This window comes from Colletes gigas, unplaced genomic scaffold (genome assembly GCF_013123115.1).
Source record: "Colletes gigas isolate AHSC1104 unplaced genomic scaffold, ASM1312311v1 Colletes_gigas_Sc00004, whole genome shotgun sequence".
NCBI lineage: Eukaryota > Metazoa > Arthropoda > Insecta > Hymenoptera > Colletidae > Colletes > Colletes gigas.
The window spans coordinates 7,667,526-7,689,386 of NW_025106633.1; the positions used below are offsets into that span (position 1 = coordinate 7,667,526).

The following is a 21,861-nucleotide window of genomic DNA, read 5'->3' on the forward strand; positions in this document are numbered from 1 at the left end:
GAGAACGCGTTAAAACCTACTCGGTAGTTCAGTCTATGATGCCTCTCCACTTACGCATAGCTTCGATACTATGAACACGGCACAACAGCGTTTTACTTTGTAGTCTCGATAAGATTCGAACGTTCTAAAAACCAAACCTGCCTTACATGTTAGAAATATTTACAATGCATACACGTGTAGCGTAAGCGCCCTAAAACTCATGTCGATTCACTCTCTTTTGCAGAACATGCTCTATCGTTTTAAGTATTATCCTTATAAAGCTTTCGGTGATGATCGAGAAGGTATTTTTCTAACGGTTATCCATCGAATCCGATTTGCGCGTATTGTCGATCTTTTTTTTCGTGACCTGACTGTAAGATATTTGGGAGGATGTATTTTGTACACAATTCGTTTCGGGCGACTCCTGTGGCGACACCTGAGTTTCGCGGATTATTTTCCCCCGACCTTTGCCAACGCATTTGTTTGTTTCACCTTTACAGATCGATTCCTTCACGATTTCCGACCTCATAGATAAGTGTCTGTTCCTTATTGACAGGGTCTCCATACCGTCGACTTTTAATTCTGGGACTGTGTTCGCCGGTGGTTCTACGTTCAGAATTTTCACCGTGTCCGCGTTCGTTTTTCTCGATTTACTTTGGTTAACGTTCTCCTCGATATACATTGCGGTGTTTCTTAATTTAGGAGTAACAGTTCGACTCTGAAATAAAGAGAAATATATCGTCGAATTCGAAAGATCGATCGTACGAAGGAATATTTGGAGGTTATGTGACACGTACAGTTGTAGTAGAGGAGTCCTTAAACGTTTGCCTGTCGTCGCGACCATTATCCGAGGATTCAATTCTTGGCGGGGACATTTTCTCAAACTCTTCTATTTCGTTGCTGACGCTATTTTTTTCAGCGTCCTCGTTGTTCTGCGCGATTCTGTTACGTTTAAATTCTTTGACTTGCCTTTCTAGCTCCGCCACCTCCATGTCGGATTTGCACAATTCCGGTATTAACTTGTCCAAGTACTGCTCGACTGTTTTTTGTATAGTGATAACAGACTCAAATCCAGATGTCCCTACGAGGTCCAAACTAAAAAGAGATAGCTCCAGCTAAGTACCAAAAATAACAGGAGAAAATTAAGGCGTGACAATGGAGGTCACTACTTCTTAACAATATAATTTTAAATAACGAACGCATGAAGAACATCTTTGTACAATAATTATTAAACATAAAGTAGTTCGTGAATAATAATTTCGCTTTGATTGATACCAGCGTCGGGAATTATTTCGCGTATTATAGCCCAGTATATGCATATAGCACTTTAGAATTGTCTTTCAGTATTTTTGCTTTGTCTAGACGTATATAGTTAGTTTTCCATATAAATCCATATAAAATTCTAACAAACTTACTTCAGAGATTCTATAAGTTCTGTAAATACATCAGGCGTATCTGATGATTTTTTGGTAGGAGCAGGTTTATAATCTGAACCATCGTGTATAAAAGAATCATTTCCCAAATTGATTATCCTTAATGGAACTGGCTCAAACATTCTATAGAAACAAATTTTGTTATTAGCTTTCTAACAAAAATTATAATCGAACGATTACAGAATTGGTACTCACCCCCTTCTGCGTCTCAAAAAGACATGTTTAAACTTATGCGTGCCCCTCGTAGCGTTTGTCGAAGAGCTCAACAAACAAGTAACAAAGAAATTTTTCGTAGTACCATTGCATCCAGAGAAATGCGATGCAAATTCTTTGTGCAATATTTTATCCCTCATAGTGAGCACCAAGTCTGTATTCCGCCTGAAGCGAAACCAACCTATAACCTGTTTGCTCTTGTCGCGCATAAAATCCTTTAATTTCTCTTTATTAATTCTACCAATAGAATCGTGCAAAAGATCGGGCAACGGGCAAGTAATAACAGTTTCAATATCTACAAACGTCAATGCATTATTACAGAACTGCGGGCGTCTTTACGTCACGAACAAATTACAATCGAGTATATTTACTGTTGTGTGTCTTCACAGTTTCTATCTGAATCTCCGAATCTGTATACGTTTTAATAACGAACTCAAGATTTTCTCCTAGTAAAAAACCCATCTAAAACGTATTAAAATTCGATCGTTTCAATATTTTCGAGATCCTCGTTTGAGGTTAAATATTTTGGAGGTTAGAATTGCAAGATCGTGCTTTTCATCGAGCAAGTAATTGTAAAAAAAACAAGAAGCATTATTAGTAACGGTCAATGGAGGAGAAACATCGATTACCTGGTCTCCACTGTTACGAACATTTTCATAGAACAGTAAAGAAAGCGCAGCACCCGAAATTGTGATGAGCAAATCGCTATCCGCCATATTGACAATTAATTGTTACACACTTTACTATTTTGTTTGATTTTCAATAGTTACACTGTTGATTTTCACCGCATTATTCACGCACCTGCAATAACGTATTACGTTGTTCGTTTTCTCTATCTATTTGTTTTATGTTAATTAATCGTATTGTCATAAATGTGTTCGAAACGTTTCCAAAGCTTATAACTGTTACTTTGTACGTTGGAATTAAAACAGTTTTGCGATGCTCGTCTTTCTTTTTCTGCGGTGTTTGTTTTTTGTGTTTTGTTCGACCGATATTATGTTTTTAACGAATGTAAATAGGTGTAAGTAAAAACTGGTCAGTATGATTGTTGAATTATTATAAAGTCCCTCTTAAATAGACCGTTCAGGATCAGACTCGTGATTGTTAATAAAACAAATACAAGTTAATAATACCGTAGATATAAAACGATCACGATTATTCAACTGCTGTAACTTAGTAAAAAATAGCCGTACAACCATTATGGACCCATTTTAAAGGTTAACTTCTACACTTTCGCGATCTTGAATTCAATTTTTTCAAGTGGCTTTTTACACTCGAAGAAAAGTTAAAAAAAGATCTACAGCGGCGGGAATTTGCAATCGATTCAACTACTACTGTGCATATGTAGGTACGTGTGGTGTAGTAATAATAACTTGGGAAGAATTTAGTCGAATACTCTTTCTCAATAAACCACTACGTGACAAGTACATAAATAACATACGATCTATTGTTTAATGTTTTAGGTATCGAACGTGGCATAAAACGTCCAAAAGATAATTTTGTCAGAAGTGGGATTCGAACCCACGCCCACAATGTGGACTGCGACCTGAACGCAGCGCCTTAGACCGCTCGGCCATCCTGACACTGTACGCTGATTGGTATTGTATTAATACGGACTACAGAACAACATTTGAACGTGTGAGTGAGCAACTTTTGTACTGTAAAAATTATTCGTCGAACAATTAATCAGGATCAACACGGTAATTACCAATCGAATGTTTCCTATTGTTTGATTTCAGCTGAGAAGCCCCACACAGGGGTTATGGAGCAGTAGAATTGCGAAAGATTAATGTTTGAAGGAATTACGAATCATTTTATGGGGGATGCGTAAACCAGATTTTTTAGATAATAAAAATAAAAATTCGCGTATCGTTGATTCGATTTTTGGTGATATAAGAAGAAATCGTGAATAGTTCTCAGCGACGAATCGCGTACAACAGTCGCCCAAAATACCCGGTTCGAGCGTACGGCGACGCGCTAGTATTTCTAGCCGCGCGAAGTAGATTCGATGTAGGACTCGAGGATCGCGTGATGTAAGCTTTTAGTAATCTCTAGAGGGGCTACGTGATTGCCTCTCGCCGCTCGAAGCTCTCGTGTTTTTTTTTTTTCTCGAGCTACCATAGTTGTGCTTGTTGTCACCCCGACCCCGCCGCTCCTCTTTCTGGACAGTACCATGACGGAAGAAAAATGGGATTACTTGCACGAGAAATGGGAACACATAGATCAGACGGTAAGCTCGGCTGCTGTTTCCTGCCCGTACTGGTCCGTGCCCTTGACCTTTTCCCCCCCGGTTGCGTAAGACGCGCGCGGACACTGCGCGAAAAAGCTCGTTAATTGGGCATGACGACGCTGGTAACTCGAACCCTTCCGCGAGATATCGGGTGACACGATTCCGTTAACCCGCAGAGGATACTCGTTAACTGACCAACTCGAAGACAAATTAAGACGGTCGAGTTTTCGTACAATTTTCGCGATGGAGCTTGGGAAATATTTCGATGTATTGTTCGGAGAGAAAAAATTCCGAAAAAATTATTCGAGAGCGCTTAGGCTTACGTTCCACCAATTAAACGTAAAATAACGAAAAATTAACACTGCAAGTAATTTTGCGTAATTTTTCGTGAGATGATTTTTAGTCAGTTTTTTGTAAGAGGTGGGAGGGGGGTTGAGGAGTTTCTCATTTCCATTTCTGGCTTTTTATTTGGGGGAACGTCGAGTTTGTCGGAAAATGGGTCGACGCGCTAGAAACGTTACGAAACAATATATGATTTCGTGTCGCTTTTGGCGACCGTCGGCGATCTTGGAACGAGGACACGGTCGTAAATTCGTGACGAAGCTCACGTGGTGGCCAGTCGAGATGAAAGAGAAAGGAAGAACGAGAGCCAGTTATGCTGAGCTTTCATTCATGATTTTTCGCACGTACGACTACAGCTGTAAACAATATTGGTAGCGTTGTAAACATCGTCCCGTTCAGACTTTGCATTCCACAGAATTTTTAACCTCCGGGTTTATCGGGATTTTGGCCGTTTTAATTTTCTACGTTATTGTTACGTATTTATTATTAATATTATCTATTAACGGGGCCGTTCCCTTCGTTCGTTCTAACCTTATCGTATTGGTAAACATGACTCAGCTTGTGATATCAATTGCACTATCTTCCAGCAAATTAATTTTTATTTAATCGTTTGTATATTTGTTACAGCTATACACCCATCGTGGTTTAGAAACTAATTTTTTTATGTTCTGACTATTTTGAAAGAAGTAATTTTAATCGTTAAATGTAGCAATGAAACAGAAAATTATAAATTGCATCTAAATTCGTAGAATCGAAAATACTGTTTCTTCATATCGCGAGTCTATTTTGAAAATATCGTCCGTTCTAGTTCCGCGGGACACTCGGTATAATATAGCGCGTTCATTGAAGGATGTCGGGAAGAAGGGACGCGGGTCAGTAAGCTGAGATTATGCTGGCGAGGTGGCACGCGTGCTCTCTGCGCGTACGATTGAAAATCACATTCTTAATGATTGCAATAGCGTGTCACATGCAATGTTGCGCTCTCGAGGCCTCGAAATCGATCGACTCCGCTTCTACGACTCCGACGATCTAAGGTCGATCAACGTCGTTGAAAACAAGGAACAACTTTCTTTCGATCGCGTTAGCAAACGAGAGAATAAATTCTAGACAACCGTAAAATCTCGAGTTACTTCCAACGTTGCACTTTTTTAGTCAAAATTTTAAATACGATTTAAATATCAGATTCAGTCATTATATAAAAATTATTTCACTTTTTTTTTTACGAAAAAAAATGCGATAAAATCTTTACTTCTAAATACGAGTTGCGATGAATAAGATTTAATTATTATATAAAAATTATTGCACTTTTTTTTTACTAATTATTGCGTTTTGGATCCCGAGGAATTAACTGACGCGAATCTCGAAACGACAATAGCAGAGTCGATGGAACATCCGGTGTCTCTTTAATCTCCATTGGACGCGAACGTGATCCCGAGATAAAAAAACGGGATACAGCGAAGGAAAAAAGGTTGCACCGTCCTGAATAGATTGCACCTTTTGTGTTCTATTTATCGAGTCGCTTATAAACACGTGCACCGTGCTAAAAACGGATCGCGGGTTGGCGAGTCGACAGCAAAATCGAAGGTTATTCAGTAATTGTTAAAAATCTTTTTTTCTTTATTTCCGGTTGAAAATCAACCACAAGAGCAGAAAAATATAGCATTTTAAACTAAATCTCGCATTGTTGATTTTTCAACTCGATGTCTCGAGAAGCCAACTTTATTTTACAGAACTTGTCTGTCCCTGTTATCTTGTCGTCGAAGAGAATATTACCCGAAAACCCTCTCGAGTAAAATGGCGAGTCTCTTTTTTTATGGTACTCGTAAAGCTTTGTATCTAATTCGCCGAAAGCTATTTGCCGTCCTTATCGTTGCTCGATGTTAGTGCCCGCGGCTTACGGTTAAAGCAAAAAATGAGCAACGTTGTAAAGGGATCGATAAACGACTGTAATTAAAGCGTATCGCTCTGATATTGCACGTTAGGCTTTGAGTCGAATAAAAATGAGCGTTGTGGTTGGAATGTAGGGTATCATGTCTAGCCTTCGTAGTATAGGTGTTCCAGGAATTCTCGATTCCTGGTTCTCCAGGCATTGAGAAACAGCGTTGACAAGCGAGATGCAATTAAATGCTCGGTTAAGTGTCGAGGATAACTAGGCGACAGCTGCACGTGAATTGCTACAATTAGAAGTACAATACTATCCTCGACCGTAACAATCGTCTCATTTCCAAAGAGTATCTTTCCAGAACGTGTCTTGTAGGTTAGGATTAACTTGGACTATCCACTCTCTGTAGCACGAAACTCGGTGGAGGTCTGACGATCGTAGTAAAAAGCATCGAAAAGATTTATTTAACGCATTGACTGCCACGTCACCTATATTTGGGTGACAGAACATTAAACAGTGGAACTAAAAAAAAATCAATTTTAATAGGCTTCGTAAATTTGAATGAGGTTAGAAAAGTAACTATTACAACTTTTAAGTTGTGCAGTTTACAGTTGCCTGAAATCAGAGTTTTGATACCGTAAACAATTTTAGGATTTTAGACTGGCATTCAACGTGTTAAGGACACCGTTTCGAAGTCACCAGTGTTTACGTGCACTGTCCTTGAAAGACAGGAGAAACAGGCTAGCCCAAACTCTCATGAGAAACTCGGTGTCCGAGTGACTTCTTATCGATCGCGTTCCACCGGAACGTTTAAATTTGGCGAGTTAATTTGTCGAGATCGAGACGGTATTAGGGCCAGTTAGGTTCACACAGGCAGTCAACACCATTGTAGAGAGCGTCACGGGTATCGTGTTTCAGTTCGACGGCCTCGATTCCGGGAATTGCGTTTCATTTGTTCGAGCTGGAATCGTCGTGACGGTTAAGCGATGGGGAGCCTTGACCGTGGAATTTTCGCTCAGGCGCAATGGGGGCCAACTGTCGCCGGGGTGGGGGGAGGGAGGAGTTCAACGGAGAAACTCCGCGCGTGCACACGTATGTTGTGATACGCTGAACCGGAGATGTTTCTTTCTCCGCGTCCAATAATCGAGATTCATGCGGCGTATCGATAAGCCAAAGGTCGAGAAGGAACGCGAAAAGATCGGTTTGCGTTCGTCAGTTTTACGCTGACAGGAAGCGTGCCGGGTGTCGAAAGGGTTCAGTGGGTCAAGGCTCGATATGAAGACCAAGAACAGGTCCTTCTTCAGCAGGATGTGCAAGTGCTATGGCAAATCGGAGGCGACGGGTACAGCGGGGGTTCGGGCCGCGGACGAACCGTCGGGATTGACAGTCACCGACGAGGTAATCATCATTTGGTCGAAACTATCAGGAAGAACTTAATAAGTCCAACTATCTATATATAGCACTTTAAAGTGAAAATTATTGCATTTGCCATCGTGTAAGTTCTATGTAGATTCTGAAACGGTTCTGAATCCTTGGAAACATACATCGTACATACCTTGAAAAAATAATTCTGATTGGATGAATTTTTATTTGAACGATGTTACGCGAACAGTATACCGACGGAGATTGTATGCACATAAGTACGGAATCTATCTGACGATTAGTCACTTCCTACGCAATCTATCTTTCTTCCTGTTGCTGAATCAGGCATATAATTTGCATCTATGATTCATCCGAGAGCAATGGGACGTCGATCATAGGTAACCGTCGAGTTTCTCGCGCGTTTCTAAACTCGTTTTTGCTTAACTAGAAGTCCATCTATGGCATTGTAGAATCGTACGAGAGATCAGGATTCCTGAACGAACTTTTGCCAAGCTTTCTTTGCAAGCACTTTGATTGGAGTCGAAAGGGTTAAATACAGGGTGTTCGGCCACCCCGGGGAAAAATTTTAGCGGGAGATTCTAGAGGCCAAAATAAGACGAAAATCAAGAATACTAATTTGTTGATGGAGGGATCGTTAAAAAGTTATTAATTTTTTTAGATTGATTCTAAACTTTTCAATTTCGTCGAAAAATTTGTTCACCTACTCGAATTTTTTTCTCGAAAGCAGGTAGGATTTCGAGGGTATGTCTAATGACAAAAAATGCTTGTAATTGACCCCCGGAACCGATAATAATTTTTCTAGAACGATTTGAAATTTTTTAATTTCGTCTAAATTTAGGCACCTACTCGAATTTTTTTTCGCGAAAATGGGTAGGATTTCGGGTGTAGGTATATTCACCAAAAATGATTGTAAATGACCCCCGCAACCGAATATAATTTTTCCAGAACGATTTGAAATTTTTTAATTTTGTCGAAAATGTCACACCTTCTCGAATTTTTTTCTCGAAAGTGGGTAGGATTTCGAGGGTATGTCTAATAATCAAAAATGCTTGTAATTAATCCCTGTAACTAAATATAATTTTTTTAGTAAGATTCGAAATCTTTTAATTTCGTCAAAATTTAGGCACCTTCTCGAATTTTTTTCTATAAAGTGGGTAGGATTTCGAGGGTATGTCTAATGACAAAAAATGCTTGTAATTGATCCCTGTAACTAAATATAATTTTCATAGTATGATTCGAAATTTTTTAATTTCGTCTAAATTTAGGCACATTCTCGAATTTTTTTCTCGAAAGTGGGTAGGATTTCGAGGGTAAGTCTAATGACAAAAAATGCTTGTAATTGACCCCCGCAACCGAAAATAATTTTTTCAGAATGATTTGAAATTTTTTAATTTAATTTGTTAATAACTTTTTAACGAAGCCTCAGTCAAGAAATTGATATTCTTGATTTTCGTCTTATTTTGGCCTCTAGAATCTCCCATTAAAATTTTTCCGAGGTGTGGCCGAACACAGTGTATACAGTAGTATTTCCTATCGACATGAATATTTATATCGTTAAACGCGATGATTAAAAATTTGGCTCGTTGAAAGACATTATTTTTAGATTTCTCTATGTTGTGCTACACGCGCGGATCATGCATCGTTGCTACAATTTATTTACAATGATGCATCAGTTGACTGCCACGAATTCGTGTCGTCGTGCCAATACCTTGAATCGTAGAAGAAAGAGAAGGAAGCAAAGTAATAGACCTTGACTTGTACGCGACTGTCTTTGTCCCTCTGTTTGAACAAAATCGTATTGGCACTGATATTATACCGTTAATGTACCAGATTTTCATCGCAAATAGGGGTCCAAGCGTTTCCACGTTGAATATTTAATTAAGAATCAAATCACGATACGTTACAGATAAGATAACCAACGAGTGGAAGTACTAATCGCTGGTATTATAATTTTTATGCTTTTTGCAATAATTCAATAGACTGTTCCTATGAAAATTTCCTTAGATTTTTATGCGTTAAACAGCTATACATATTTCGATTATGATAAATAATTTCTTCATTTTTAATACTTTTTGAAACAATTTTTTAAAAATTCCTTTAATTCTTTTCTGCGAATTTTTTATATCGACCATGGTTCCTGACGAACTTCAGCTTTTCCAGAAATGTCATCAACATTCAAAATGTCCGTCAGTGATCGTGTATCGTAATTATTTTGGAAAAATGGAACCCGGATACGTTCCCGGTGAAAATTTGGTAAATTCTTAATTCGTGAAATATTCTTTAAAATTCTTCGTGAAAAAATGTATTTTTGTTTGAATTTTCTAGCCCGTTAAGGTGATCGTTCGCAGGCCGTGTTGCATGAAACACAACGAAGATGAAATGTGCGTGCCCGTCGTCTCGAAAAAGGCAATGAAATAATTTCAATTTTCAATTTTTCAATCTAAATCTCGATAAGAATATTTCAGTCTAAAAATTGCTACGCGAATCGAGAAAATCCTTAGAAATTATTATATTAATAATTATATAAATAATCTACTTTGCGATGATCCAGACATCGTGAATGAATTTTATTAATAATATTTACTAGGACCGATCACGCCATTGTGTGATTAATGGCGATGTAAACAAATTCTAACTTGCATTTTACAACCTCGAGTGTTTAGTCAAAACGTGCAAACGTTCAGTTTCCTGTACAGCATCGTTGCGTAACAGCGCCATTTAAGTTCGACTCACGAGCACCAAGCGACGATCAGTGACAGAATTCTTAACGGAAATAAAAAGTAAATTAAAAAAATTACCCGATCTAAATTCCAAATACGAAAGAGTTGCAATAAAATTTACGCGTCGTGCACGCAATTATTACCAAACGATGTCATTCAATGCGCCTGGTTATTTAAATTATCCGCCAAAGGGTTAATGGAATTCTCGATGCCAGCACGTGCGTGCATTAAACGAGAGAAGCACGTGCGTGTCATTTACACGAAGCAAATATTCTAGTCTCGTAATTCCATTCATTAATTTTATTGTGGTGCATCGTTCCACCGTGCAAAAGATAGAAAATGCACAGAACACGTCAAACAAACAAACAATTTTCTCCCTTTGAAAATACGAGAAAATTAAATAAAATTTGAAAATATAATACTAATTGTGACGCTGGAAAATTTTCAGACTCTCGAAATGATAAATTGTCATTGAAAAAAAAAAAAACAATTACGGTTATCAATAGTTGCTATTATCGCGAAACGAAGCTTCATGTTAATTAACCGCAATGTTTAGATAAAAATAAATTATGTTCGTTCGTTCGACAAAAGATTTTCTTTTTTCTTATCTAAAATTTGAGTTCGATGAAACGGGTGGTCAAAGTATTATTTATATAACAAAGAAAGTGTTATCGTGAAACGTTCGTAAATTAATCGCACGACCCTTGGATTGAATTTCACTTCGATCGTAGAAGCGATTCTAGCATCGTCGAGTGACGAAAAATTCTAAAACGCCTCATAATCAATTAAAAGTTATTTAAATATCGATAGGCAGATGTGCGTTTGCTTCTAATTATCGTGGACGCCGATACGTCACTGTTGCTCATTGGAAATTCTAATCGCGAATTATTTTATTGCTACGAACAATCTTTTTGCAGGCTGTATATATTGTAATAGTCTATACGATAGTTATTAAAGATCCAGACGTAACGATCTTGTCGTATAACGAGTCGAGGAGACGCGGTAGAACCAAAGTTGGGTTAATAAATTGCAATTACAAGAATACAAAAAATAGTTATAAGATGGATGATTGCTTTGATTATATTTGAAACGCGTTGATGTGGACTCTGCACTTAGGACCTTGTGTTTAAGAAATCAGCAAAATTACTAAACACATCTAGACAGGAATAGAGGCGTGATTATGAGATCTGCAGCTCAACGTTCTAAAAAGGTGGACTCGAGATTATTTACAATTCGTACACGTTTGACATTCGTTCGCGTCAGATCATTAGTCGATGTGATGCAACGTCACGCGCCAGTTGCGTCACGCATCTCGACTCGCGCCGGGACATAAAGGTCCGTTTTCAAGCGACGTAAAATCACGGTTCGTTGTCACAGCATTTCTCAGTAACGCGTTCGTTTCCACGCGAATTTAAAGCTTCGAATTTTCGTGCCTTGCAATTTCATCGGGAAAGAAAGCTTCGTTCATAAATCCTTATTGCATCTCGAATAATCTGCCGCTTGCAAAAATACGAACGTAATTAATCAGACCATTCAATTGAATCTATTGTGACATTATCGGGTTAATGAAACTATTCAGCGGAGGAAACTCGTTCGTAATTCTTCCCGTATTCGGTAATAGTGATGAAGTCTCTATCGCTTGTATCAGTGGTTCTCAACATATTCCCATCCAGTGGATCACACTTTACGATTTGAAATCTTCCATACTGTTAATTCGATCGCCTAAAAATTGAAACGAACTACGATAATGCGCGTTGGGCTTTGAAATTGTCTAATTAAAATAAAACTAACGCTACCGAATAAAAAGCTATATTTTTTTTTCTCTCGAGCAGTGTTATCGACTGTCAGTTTTTGCGAGTACGTTCCATCCGTAAAATCCGTGTTCCGTGGTAAAAAGTTACGCGTTTCTCGCGTCACGGTCGTTGGGAATGTGGTAACCTCCTGTTATTTGTCTCCGCGGGACGAATTGTATGGACGCTGCGCGGTTCGTTGCGCCCGCCATATTGGAATCCAAAGATGGCGGGCAATTTTCCATTCGCTCCACGAAAATTGTTGAGAAACACTGACACCGACATTGCGAATTGTTAAGCGTGTTTGCATCGCGTTTACAGGGTAATTGACAGACGTCCGTCAATGCTTCGATAACAATAACTTTGCTCGTTGATCGGGGGGTCGTAAAAAAAGAAATTCTTATTCAATTCCAGTCGACACATACTGATAACGTCGAATAAAGTCTGCTCGCTTCCGTGACCCTCATTTATATTAAAAATAATTTCTTTTTTTTTTCAAATAATCAATGTCTGCGGATACACACAATATCAGTACTGTTGCCATTTTTCCATCTACGCTGTGACCCCTGTAATTGCGAAACGGAGGCCACAGTCTTCGTACATTGACTTAGCAGAGTCCGGTCCATACTACCATAATCTAATTAATGATTCCCGCGTTATCGACCAGCATGATTAACGAATAATACCAGTAATTAGAGCGAATCTCATTAGACACGATTAACTATTTAATCATAAATCACGATTATATTTGTGATGATTGAAAAAATTAAATTAATAATTAAATTCATATTTTTACTTTTAAAATATCGTTTTGGTACAATTTTGCGGTTATCTATTTCGTGTGTTTATTAATATCGTTCGACAGTGTGCATCGATAGAAAATGGTGACGTTGATTTGCATGAATTTTTCACCAGAGATCCTGAAATGCACGGTCTGCGTGTATCTACGTGTCCTAGCTCACGTAACCATCGCCTTGAGATCGAGAACGTTTGCTCGGACACGTAAGTACTTGACACCGTGGATGAAGGTTCTTCTGGTTCTATGAGAAATCACTACTCTCTAATGTGTAAGGTTGCCGCAGAAATTATTTCAAATTTTACACAATCTCTTATTAGCAAAAATCTACTCGTTGAACACCATATTTAGTACTTAATAATTTCCAATCGATCACGAATGCATAAATGTTCCTAACACTAGAACTACCAAACCAATCAAAACGATCCATTCGTAATTTCTAATAAAATCTGTAAAAAATTTACTCGACTGAATTTTTGGAAATTTACTTATTATATTATTTACTAATTATTAATTTAAATTTATTCATATACAAAATTCCAATAGTTTTTACTAAAGAAATTTGGTGTCCTTGCAATCCTTTAGCTAACGTCACCAAAGAAAAAAAATCTCGTCGCGAGTTATGTATATTTGTGCCGCCATTGTAACATAGCTCCAATTAACGCGGAATAGTGTATTATCCCAACAAAAGGCACAATAGGGCACAGAATAAAGAGCCAAACAGGATAGAACAGACATTGATTTACATAAATCCTTTATCTTTCCAATTATGCTTCTCACGTTGGTATTTGGTAAATAAAGGTTCTATTAAATATTTTTATATTTACTGTATCGGTTATCGCGACTTCCTCTGTTCGATTAAGTGCGGATGTGTAAAAGCGTCGGGGACGAAGGCCGGCCCCCATTGAAAGTTCGCCGACGACGCGTCGCGATTTATTATTGTGGAAATGTAAAAGACACCGAGGACAAACGAGATTGACACGGTCCGAGGGAACGCGAACACTTTTATTGGACACCGCCTACGTCTCGTCTTTCAGAAATTAGTTTCCATCAATTTTAAATTCCATTTTGTTACGTCGCATATATACAACATAGTTTAACTTTATTGACGTTAGACGTTTCGGCTCTAGATTTGGTTCGCCTTCGGTGACAATGACCTAAATATTATGTGGAACAAATATTCAGGTCATTGTTGCTGAAGGTGGAAACATTCAACGTCAATAAACTTAAACTGTGTCACATATCAATATTACTATAGTATTTATTAGTTATTTCAAAAATATGTAGTTGTCGTTATTTAATAAACAGTAGTAAAACAGTAGTAGGTTAGGTAGGCGTTTATAGGTCAGCAGGTTTTGTAGGTTAGGATACCTGTCAACGCGGTTTGTGAAACTGGAAGTTTATATTTGAATTATGTGTCGGTCCACGAATGATGATACTTTTTCTAGTTTCTGTTCTATAACTTTCTTATTGCGAAATGTAGAAATGATCTGATCGACGTCGACAGATCCTTTCGCTTTGGTTCCACGAATATACTGATGCTCCTCGTGATGCGCAGGAAAGAAAAGGCGCGCGTGAGGCTACACACGTATCGTGTTCCTATTTACCGATCGCATTCTTTCGCTGTTGGATGACGAAACCCGTGCTCGGGGAACGAAACGCTGTGAATTTACTGCATTTAATTCTTCGAATTGTATTATTTCTGTATCGTGCAGTAACAATAAGCGGAAAGTTATTTTGCACGGTAGGCGCTAGGTAATTACGCGAAGACTATGTTGCAAGGAGGAAAAACAATTCGATGATTAAATCGTTCCGTCTCGAGAGACTGCACGCGATAATATCGGGACCGAGAAAACGAAACACTTTTTATTTTATAATTTCATTTACGATATTATAAAAAGCAAAGTGTATCGAAGTTAATTATATTTTTTAAAATTGTCAATATTTCTAATCGTTTGAGAATTTGATGTTTGCACAAGAAAATCCGAGATAGAGATCGAAATGACGACAGACGATTAGAATAGCTTAAATTAAGCCGCTCTGTTACTATCCAACAAATACTCGAGCAATTGAAGTTGGGTAACTTTAATCCTGTATAAATTCTCGCGACTCGAAAGTTACGTAAGCGTTATTAACATTTTTCGACTGGAATTTAATCCTATTATTCATAGACGATAATATCGATTGTGGCATTGGAGCAATGAAATGATTTAGGATCTATTTCTAAATAATAACAAGGGATTTGTGTTTATTTAATTTAGAATATTCTATTCTCAGTTGATGTTTTCTAGAAGTCGAATTTTTTTGTGTAATTTTAATTCTCAAGGCTGTTGGAAATCTCGAAAAATTCAGATTATAAAATTCGATTACAAAATGGATATTGATTTAGTCGATCCTATCTGAGAATGAACGACATTGTTTATCATTCGCATAAACGATATTATCTGTATCAACGTTAATTCGCAAGATTAAAAAATTGAATGAAATCATTTTTGCTTTTTAATCCTTTCGGAGATAAATTTCAGAGAGATAAATTTTTCCGCGATTATTTGTTCGACGATTTTATTATACGATAAAATCAAATACGAATAAAATAAATTACAAAGAGTGGGGAAAATGAAATAAAGTTAATTATTAACATTTGTTATGCCACGGTGTTCGATAATTGTTAACTATTTTTTGGGAAACTTTTGCTATAAAATCTGAAATTTCGTAGTTTTGGAAATTGAAAGTACAGTGAAAACTCGATAAATGTCCTCAAGAGCTGTTCCATAAATGATACATTTTTATCCCCACCACTAGGGGGATCCCCCTTGAACCAGTGAGGCGAAGTGTAACCGGAGACGTAGCGGCTTTCTTTAAAAATCTTTATTGCCTTCGTCATCTTAGTTTAAATGTTCCTGTCAGTGTGACCACACTACTGTACAAGAAGAAAGTTTTTTATTTTTTACTTTTTTTTAATAAAAATTTTACTATCATGTGGGGAAGATTTTTCTAATTAAAATGAGACTAAACACGATATAAATCGGCCAATATTTGTTACCATAATATTGAATTAAATATTGTGTACTCGTATCTTCGCAAGGTCAGTGGATTGGTACATTTATCGAACAGTGGTAGCTAACGAAACCCCCTATTTCATAAGTGTTGCAGTTTTTGATCACTTACGAAACGGTGGAACCGTTCCGTTTGAAAATAGCTACCTCCCGTTCGATAAATGTAGCCAGCACCTCGATGCGTCGTTCTTTGATATTTCCGAACATAGAAAAGGACAGCACAAGAAGGATAAATAAAGAGAGAAAGACTCGCAAGTACAATATTTAATTCAATATTATGCTACCAAATATTGACCGATTTATATCGTGTTTAGCCTCATTTTAATCAGAGAAATCTCCCCAACATGATAGTGAAATTTTTATTAACAAAAAGTAAAAAATAAAAAACTTTCTTCTGTGCAGTAGTGTGGTCACACTGACGCGGATATTTAAACTGGGGCGATAAATCCGAGTTTCAGTCCCTCTTTCTTCTTTAGCTACTGACTCTTTCTACGTTCGAAGCGTCGGCAAACTACAATCAAATTCGAAAGACGATTCTCCTATTCCGTAAGTGTTGCTGACCGGACCCGGAGTAGCGACATTTATCGAGTTTTCACTGTATTCGGTTGGCAGGCGAGCAAAGACACGAAATCGATTTAAAAATGTGAGGTTATGTAACATCACGTGACGCTAATATGTACTGTATAACCTCCATCGCGTATTTGGAGGATGAATGCGCCCGTGTAACGCTATAATAACGTGCTTTCGGCCTCGCTCGTTTTAATCTCTTCAGATATGATAATTATTTAGTTTGACATAAACAAGAAGTATGATCGATGAGATCTGTCAATCATTGGGAAATTTTAGGTTATGTTGAATTAATTCGACTCTTATAACTGTTTCCAATACCTGGTATCGATAGATTTTATGGCAGTAGGGGGATCGACACCCACTGTGCGTCGACGATAGTCGTTGAAAAGTCACATGCTCGCGCGGAAACGCCGTTTCCCAGAGAGATGGCGATGACGTCAAGAAAAAGGGATCGACCGCTCAAGCCCTCGCCTGGCGTCGACCAATCGCACCGCGCCTTGCGTTCCCTCGTTCAAACCAGCTGATTGTTGCGTCATCCCTTATAAACTCTCCTCGGTTGTTGCGTGCGAGTTTCGTGACTGACGCGACGAGACGTCAACGACTGAGGAAATTGGCAATATCCGTATTTTCTAACCGCCCGCCATGTTCGTGCTTGCGTGCATGCATTAATCGTTCCTTCACCCATCAGATATAAAAAATTATACCTCTTTCTTTTTTCGAAATTTTACTATTCACAAATTCTTTATTGACACTTTGACTGTCACGTCAGCCATATATGGGTGACAGGATCTACCATTGTGATACTAGAGAAATTAATTATCGAGTTAAGACGTCGAGGGAGATAAATTTGAATAGAGTTTGTGAATTTTAACAAGGTTACGATAATGAGTACTGAAACTTTTAGGTTATGTAGCTTACAATGTTAAACAGAACTATATGCAGTTAACCTAAAAAATCATATAATATTTAAATGCATTTGAATATCTCGAAATACAATAGCTAAAATTTAAGGTGCTTTCAGTTTACACAATTACGACATTTCGCTATGTATTGGCTATCTTTATCGCCGTTAATGCGTTTGACCGATAATTTCGTTTCGCGAGCCGTGATTTCAATAAACCGGCGATCGGATTCTGCGCATTAACCGCGCTTCTTTTTACTGGTTCAAGCTGTTTATCAACATTGTGTAACCGTGAATAATTATACGTTACGCAGTAATAGTCACGCACTACATAACACGTTCCCTGATACGTTTCGTTTCTTTGTCGTCAGACGGCACGGCGGACACGTGCAGGAGTTGTTTTGCGTAGGTAGAGCGGTTTAAGAAGGAGAGTCAGCTTGAATGAATTCTCGAGACGAAGAAACTAGGGGAGTCCCCTTTAATAAGATTTTTTCCACCTGAATAATTTAAGAATTATATCATTCTGAACAGTTTTGCATGGGCAGGAAAATGGAAAATATAGAGACAATTTCTAAAGAATATTCTCCATCGTTTTTCAATGACGATTTAAAATTTTTTTACTAATTAACAAAACTTACTTCGACTCGACTATTTCGTTTCGATCTTTTTACAATTTCTACAAGGATAATTTACGAATTGGATAATTATTGGATAATTTAATTTAAAAAATATATAATTCTGAACAGTTTTTTATGGACACGAAAATGGAAAATATGGAGACAATTTTTAAAGAATATTCTCTATCGTTTTTCAAAGACGATTTAAAATTTTTTACGAATTAACAAAACTTACTTCGACTCGACTATTTCGTTTCGATTTTTTAATAATTTCTTCAAGGTTAATTTAAGAATTGGATAATTTTTGGATAGTTTAAGAATTATAATAATTCTGAACAGTTTTTGATGGACAGGAAAATGGAGAATATGGTGACAATTTTTTATAGAGGAAATATAGAGACGATTAAAAATTTTTTTACAAATTAACAAAACTTCGACTCGATTACTTCGTCCCAGTCTTTCAACAATTTCTTCAAGGTGAAACGTCGCGGAGAAGAGCAATTATCACTCGGCTTCGTATCGCACGTATTTCTATGAAGAAACTCGCTAATAATCGTGACTCGTAGGAATTCCATTATTACGCGCGCGTTTTATCGAGAACGATTTTGAGCTTGATGTTACAACTACGAGCAGCTGTTGCAATCGACCGTGTATCGGATACATGCTACCGATCGCGGATCGTTCGCTTTCACTCTTCGTTCATTGCTCGTGTTCGCCATCCATTATAACACGAACAACGGGAGAATCGTGCGCCGTTCGAAAACACAATGGACGGAAATACATATTTATATCGCGTGCCTCGCGGAAACTGTAATATAATCTCCAGAGGATACACGCAGCTCAACAGGAAAGACTATTATAATAATCATTTCGAACCGATCGATGGTAACAAGGAAAATATGATTGATTTATTATCAATTTCTTAAATTAACTTTTCACAACAGGAAAATGGGATAATTCTATATAAAAAAAAAATAAATGAAACAGGGAAAATAAAATTTATTTATTTTCAAGATAATTGAATTTTAAAATGGATATGGATTGGTTTAAATCTTTTAAATCAAATCCAGTGCTTGGAACAATTTATCCAATTTCGCAACTATGTCTTGCAAAATATTTATCGTCGATTGGCTTATCTGCGAATGAAACTTACGAACCTACTACGATATAATCGCCTGATACTCGTCTCCATTTGAAATTTACATTTTTCTAGATTTTGGAAATCAAACAAACGTTTGTTCGATTAGTCCATAATTAGTGGGTCATCGAGATCATCGGGGGTCATTGAAATCTGTTTCAAACTGAAATCGACGAACTCGTCGTTTCGAGCAGGTCAGGTTAGGTCACCATAATTCTGATGTTGCATTATTCTTCGTGAATAATGAATCATCAGATTTACAGTTGGAATATTTATTATTATAAATGTTACGTTATTATGTAATAGAATTATTATGTAATACTAACCACCTAATTAATTTACATTTCGTTTCGTTATTGTCGTCGATCGTTGTACTGTAAACGATTGACGCATACTCGATCGTATAATATTATACTACATTAACATTTCATTCCATCGAGGCGAGTATCGATCATCGAATTTTGGTTTTCATTTTCATTTCGCGCAGAAAATTTTTGGTTTAAAATGGGAATAAATTTTAATGAATTAAATAGAAATAATTAATTTTTATTGAATTAAATAAAAATAATTAATTTTTAATTACGAAGAATAATTTTTGATAAAAATACTACTTCATTGATCAGTTCGAAAAGGAAGAAACAGGAAGACCGGGCACGATAAAAGATTTTAGTAATCGTCGACAGTGTCGAACGAAATGTTAATCGCTCGAGTGTGTGTTAAACGTGCGAGTATCTTTCAGCAAATGATATCGTAACTATCGTACATCTTATCGAAATTTTTTGCGAAAATAACTTCCATATTCTTGGTACTTTGAACGTCAATAACAATAATGATAAAAGAAGGGGGCTCGAGGCCGATAATATTGCTTTTCCAAGTTTTCGCCATTCATCGCGACGATAACGTTCACACTCGGACGCAAGATCAAAATGTTCAATTTCTTTTGCACGTAATTCTCGAATGTTTCCAATTCGTCGGTTCTCGAGAGTCACGGAGATCTCGGATGACGAACGACAACGAAGCAAACGAGGCCTTTTGCACTCGTCGCGGCGACACAGCAAACAAACTATTTAACTGCATTAACCTACAAACAAATAGCATTTATCTGAACGCGGAACGATGGTTTAATACCAGCTTTATGGCATTATTAAATCCATAAGTCGCGTACACTATCTAGGCCGAGCAGAAACGTGAAGTAATAACAAGTGGTACGATCCCGTGCACGTGTCTCGCAATTGGAAAATTTTATAAATCTATCTAATCGTTGAGGTTACTTACGCACGAATCTAATCGCGGGTCAGTTTCGTCGAATTTTCCTTTTCTACGGTATAGTTTTTCGAATGTGTACGACGATGATGAAAGCTACGCAAGTCTCGCGAATAGTAGCGTAATGGAAACGCGTCGCGTGATGCAACGGTTCCGCCGAATTCGTCCCGCCGAGGAATCGAGTGACCTTTACGCCCTTGAGAGGACGAGCCCCCATCCAGCTCACGGCACATTCACCGATAATGTTCCTCCACTCGTAACGGAGTGTACGAATGTGAGAAAGTCTGTTACCCCCACTTACCGCCGAACCCCCACCACGACAGCCGGAATCCAGTGCCGTAACACGCGACGACGAACTCGATACACCTTTCACGCAACAACTGTTCAATTTTCATCGTGTTTCATTTTTATTTATTCGTATTCACGCGTGCAGAGAATTCGTTCGTAAATAGACTAGTCACAGTGACAAAACAAAATGGTTGAATCTTTCACTCGAATCCAAACTGTCGATTTGCTCGAAACAAAATAGTTTATAAAGTAAAATTTAGTACATCAATCACCGATGTTGAAAATATATGTTTGTAATAATTTATGAACTGGAATGTACATCGAGCCGTAAAAGCTTTTCTGTCAAACGTTTCCGGTCTTATCGGGCTGTATAATTTAGCAATATTAATTGATTTAAGATACCGTATCGTTTGGTTCACTATCATTGGCTGGTATCTTTTTGGATATGATTTTTTAAACAAAATCTTTATTGCTTTGGATAATTTTTAATTTGCATTGATTTGTTATTTATATTGTCAAAACAAACTTTCAACAGTTCAAATGTACAAACAACAGAATCGTCAGCAACAATCTAATTAGATAACTTTATCGAGGCGATCGTGCGCACATAATTTTAGCCAGTCATTCATCACAACAAATGCTTAACGAAAGTCCCATCGCATTTCATCGGTAATTCATTATCAAATTCCTCGCACTTGATCGATCAAAATTCGATGATACTTCAAACCGATTAAACTATTTTCAAATCGTCGAATCGGTTCCACGAATTTTCTGAATCTGAATTCGAACCTTTCTTCTGAAGGAAGAAAAAAAAACACTATATTAAATATTATTAAGGGAGATATCACTTGTAGCTTCGTCAGTGGGTCGTCCGTCTATTTTGTGCCTCTATTCGTCCAACCCGCTTATCCAGCATGTTCATCCATGGAGGTGTGTACTTAAAGGTGCGTTTTCACATAACATTAAAAATCGTGATGTTCGTTACCATCGTATCGTGACACTTTTATCCCAACCGTATTTACGATTTTAATGTTACGACTCTGGGTGACATTCGGATTACGACAATGTCAAGTTTTAGTTTACACGGCCATTAAAGGAATGATATCTTATGCGATAACAAGAAGTCATGACTTGTTGTTAGCGTCAGGTAAAAATGCACCTTTAAATACGCGCGTGGAGCAGGTATTCTTCGCGCATGTGCGGCGGATATAGTTACGTGCATAGCCAACAGAGAGCCCCAATGGACGTGTAAGCATTTTA

General features: G+C 37.6%; 2 protein-coding genes and 1 non-coding gene across 5 annotated transcripts in view; 1 reads left to right on the forward strand and 2 right to left on the reverse strand.

The window, feature by feature from the left end:
• Positions 1-140: 140 nt before the first annotated feature.
• LOC122405465 (BRISC complex subunit FAM175B-like) lies at positions 141-16,782 on the reverse strand. Of its 2 annotated transcripts, none has more exons than XM_043410229.1 (7): positions 16,713-16,782; positions 2,255-2,426; positions 1,997-2,087; positions 1,608-1,920; positions 1,395-1,535; positions 777-1,074; positions 141-697 (listed from the first exon to the last, which is right to left on the reverse strand). In XM_043410229.1, the coding sequence occupies exons 2-7, from the start codon at positions 2,339-2,341 to the stop codon at positions 290-292; spliced, it is 1,338 nt and encodes a 445-aa protein (XP_043266164.1). In that variant the 5' UTR covers positions 2,342-2,426; positions 16,713-16,782; the 3' UTR covers positions 141-289. The 2 variants fall into 2 exon arrangements, with proteins under 2 accessions (XP_043266164.1, XP_043266165.1); XM_043410230.1 differs by lacking the exon at positions 16,713-16,782 and adding an exon at positions 2,759-2,872.
• On the reverse strand, positions 3,126-3,208 carry Trnal-cag. The gene has a single exon. It is a non-coding gene; the product is annotated as a tRNA-Leu (tRNA).
• LOC122405464 (hexokinase type 2) overlaps positions 3,658-21,861 on the forward strand; it is a 31,475-nt gene continuing 13,271 nt past the window's right edge. Inside the window, exon 1 of one of the 2 annotated variants that reach the window (XM_043410227.1) lies at positions 3,658-3,855. In XM_043410227.1, the coding sequence (XP_043266162.1) occupies positions 3,799-3,855 (57 nt within the window). In that variant the 5' untranslated portion in view covers positions 3,658-3,798. Of the gene's footprint in view, positions 3,856-7,280; positions 7,478-21,861 lie in introns of those variants that run through there. The other variant, XM_043410226.1, reaches the window with a different exon arrangement.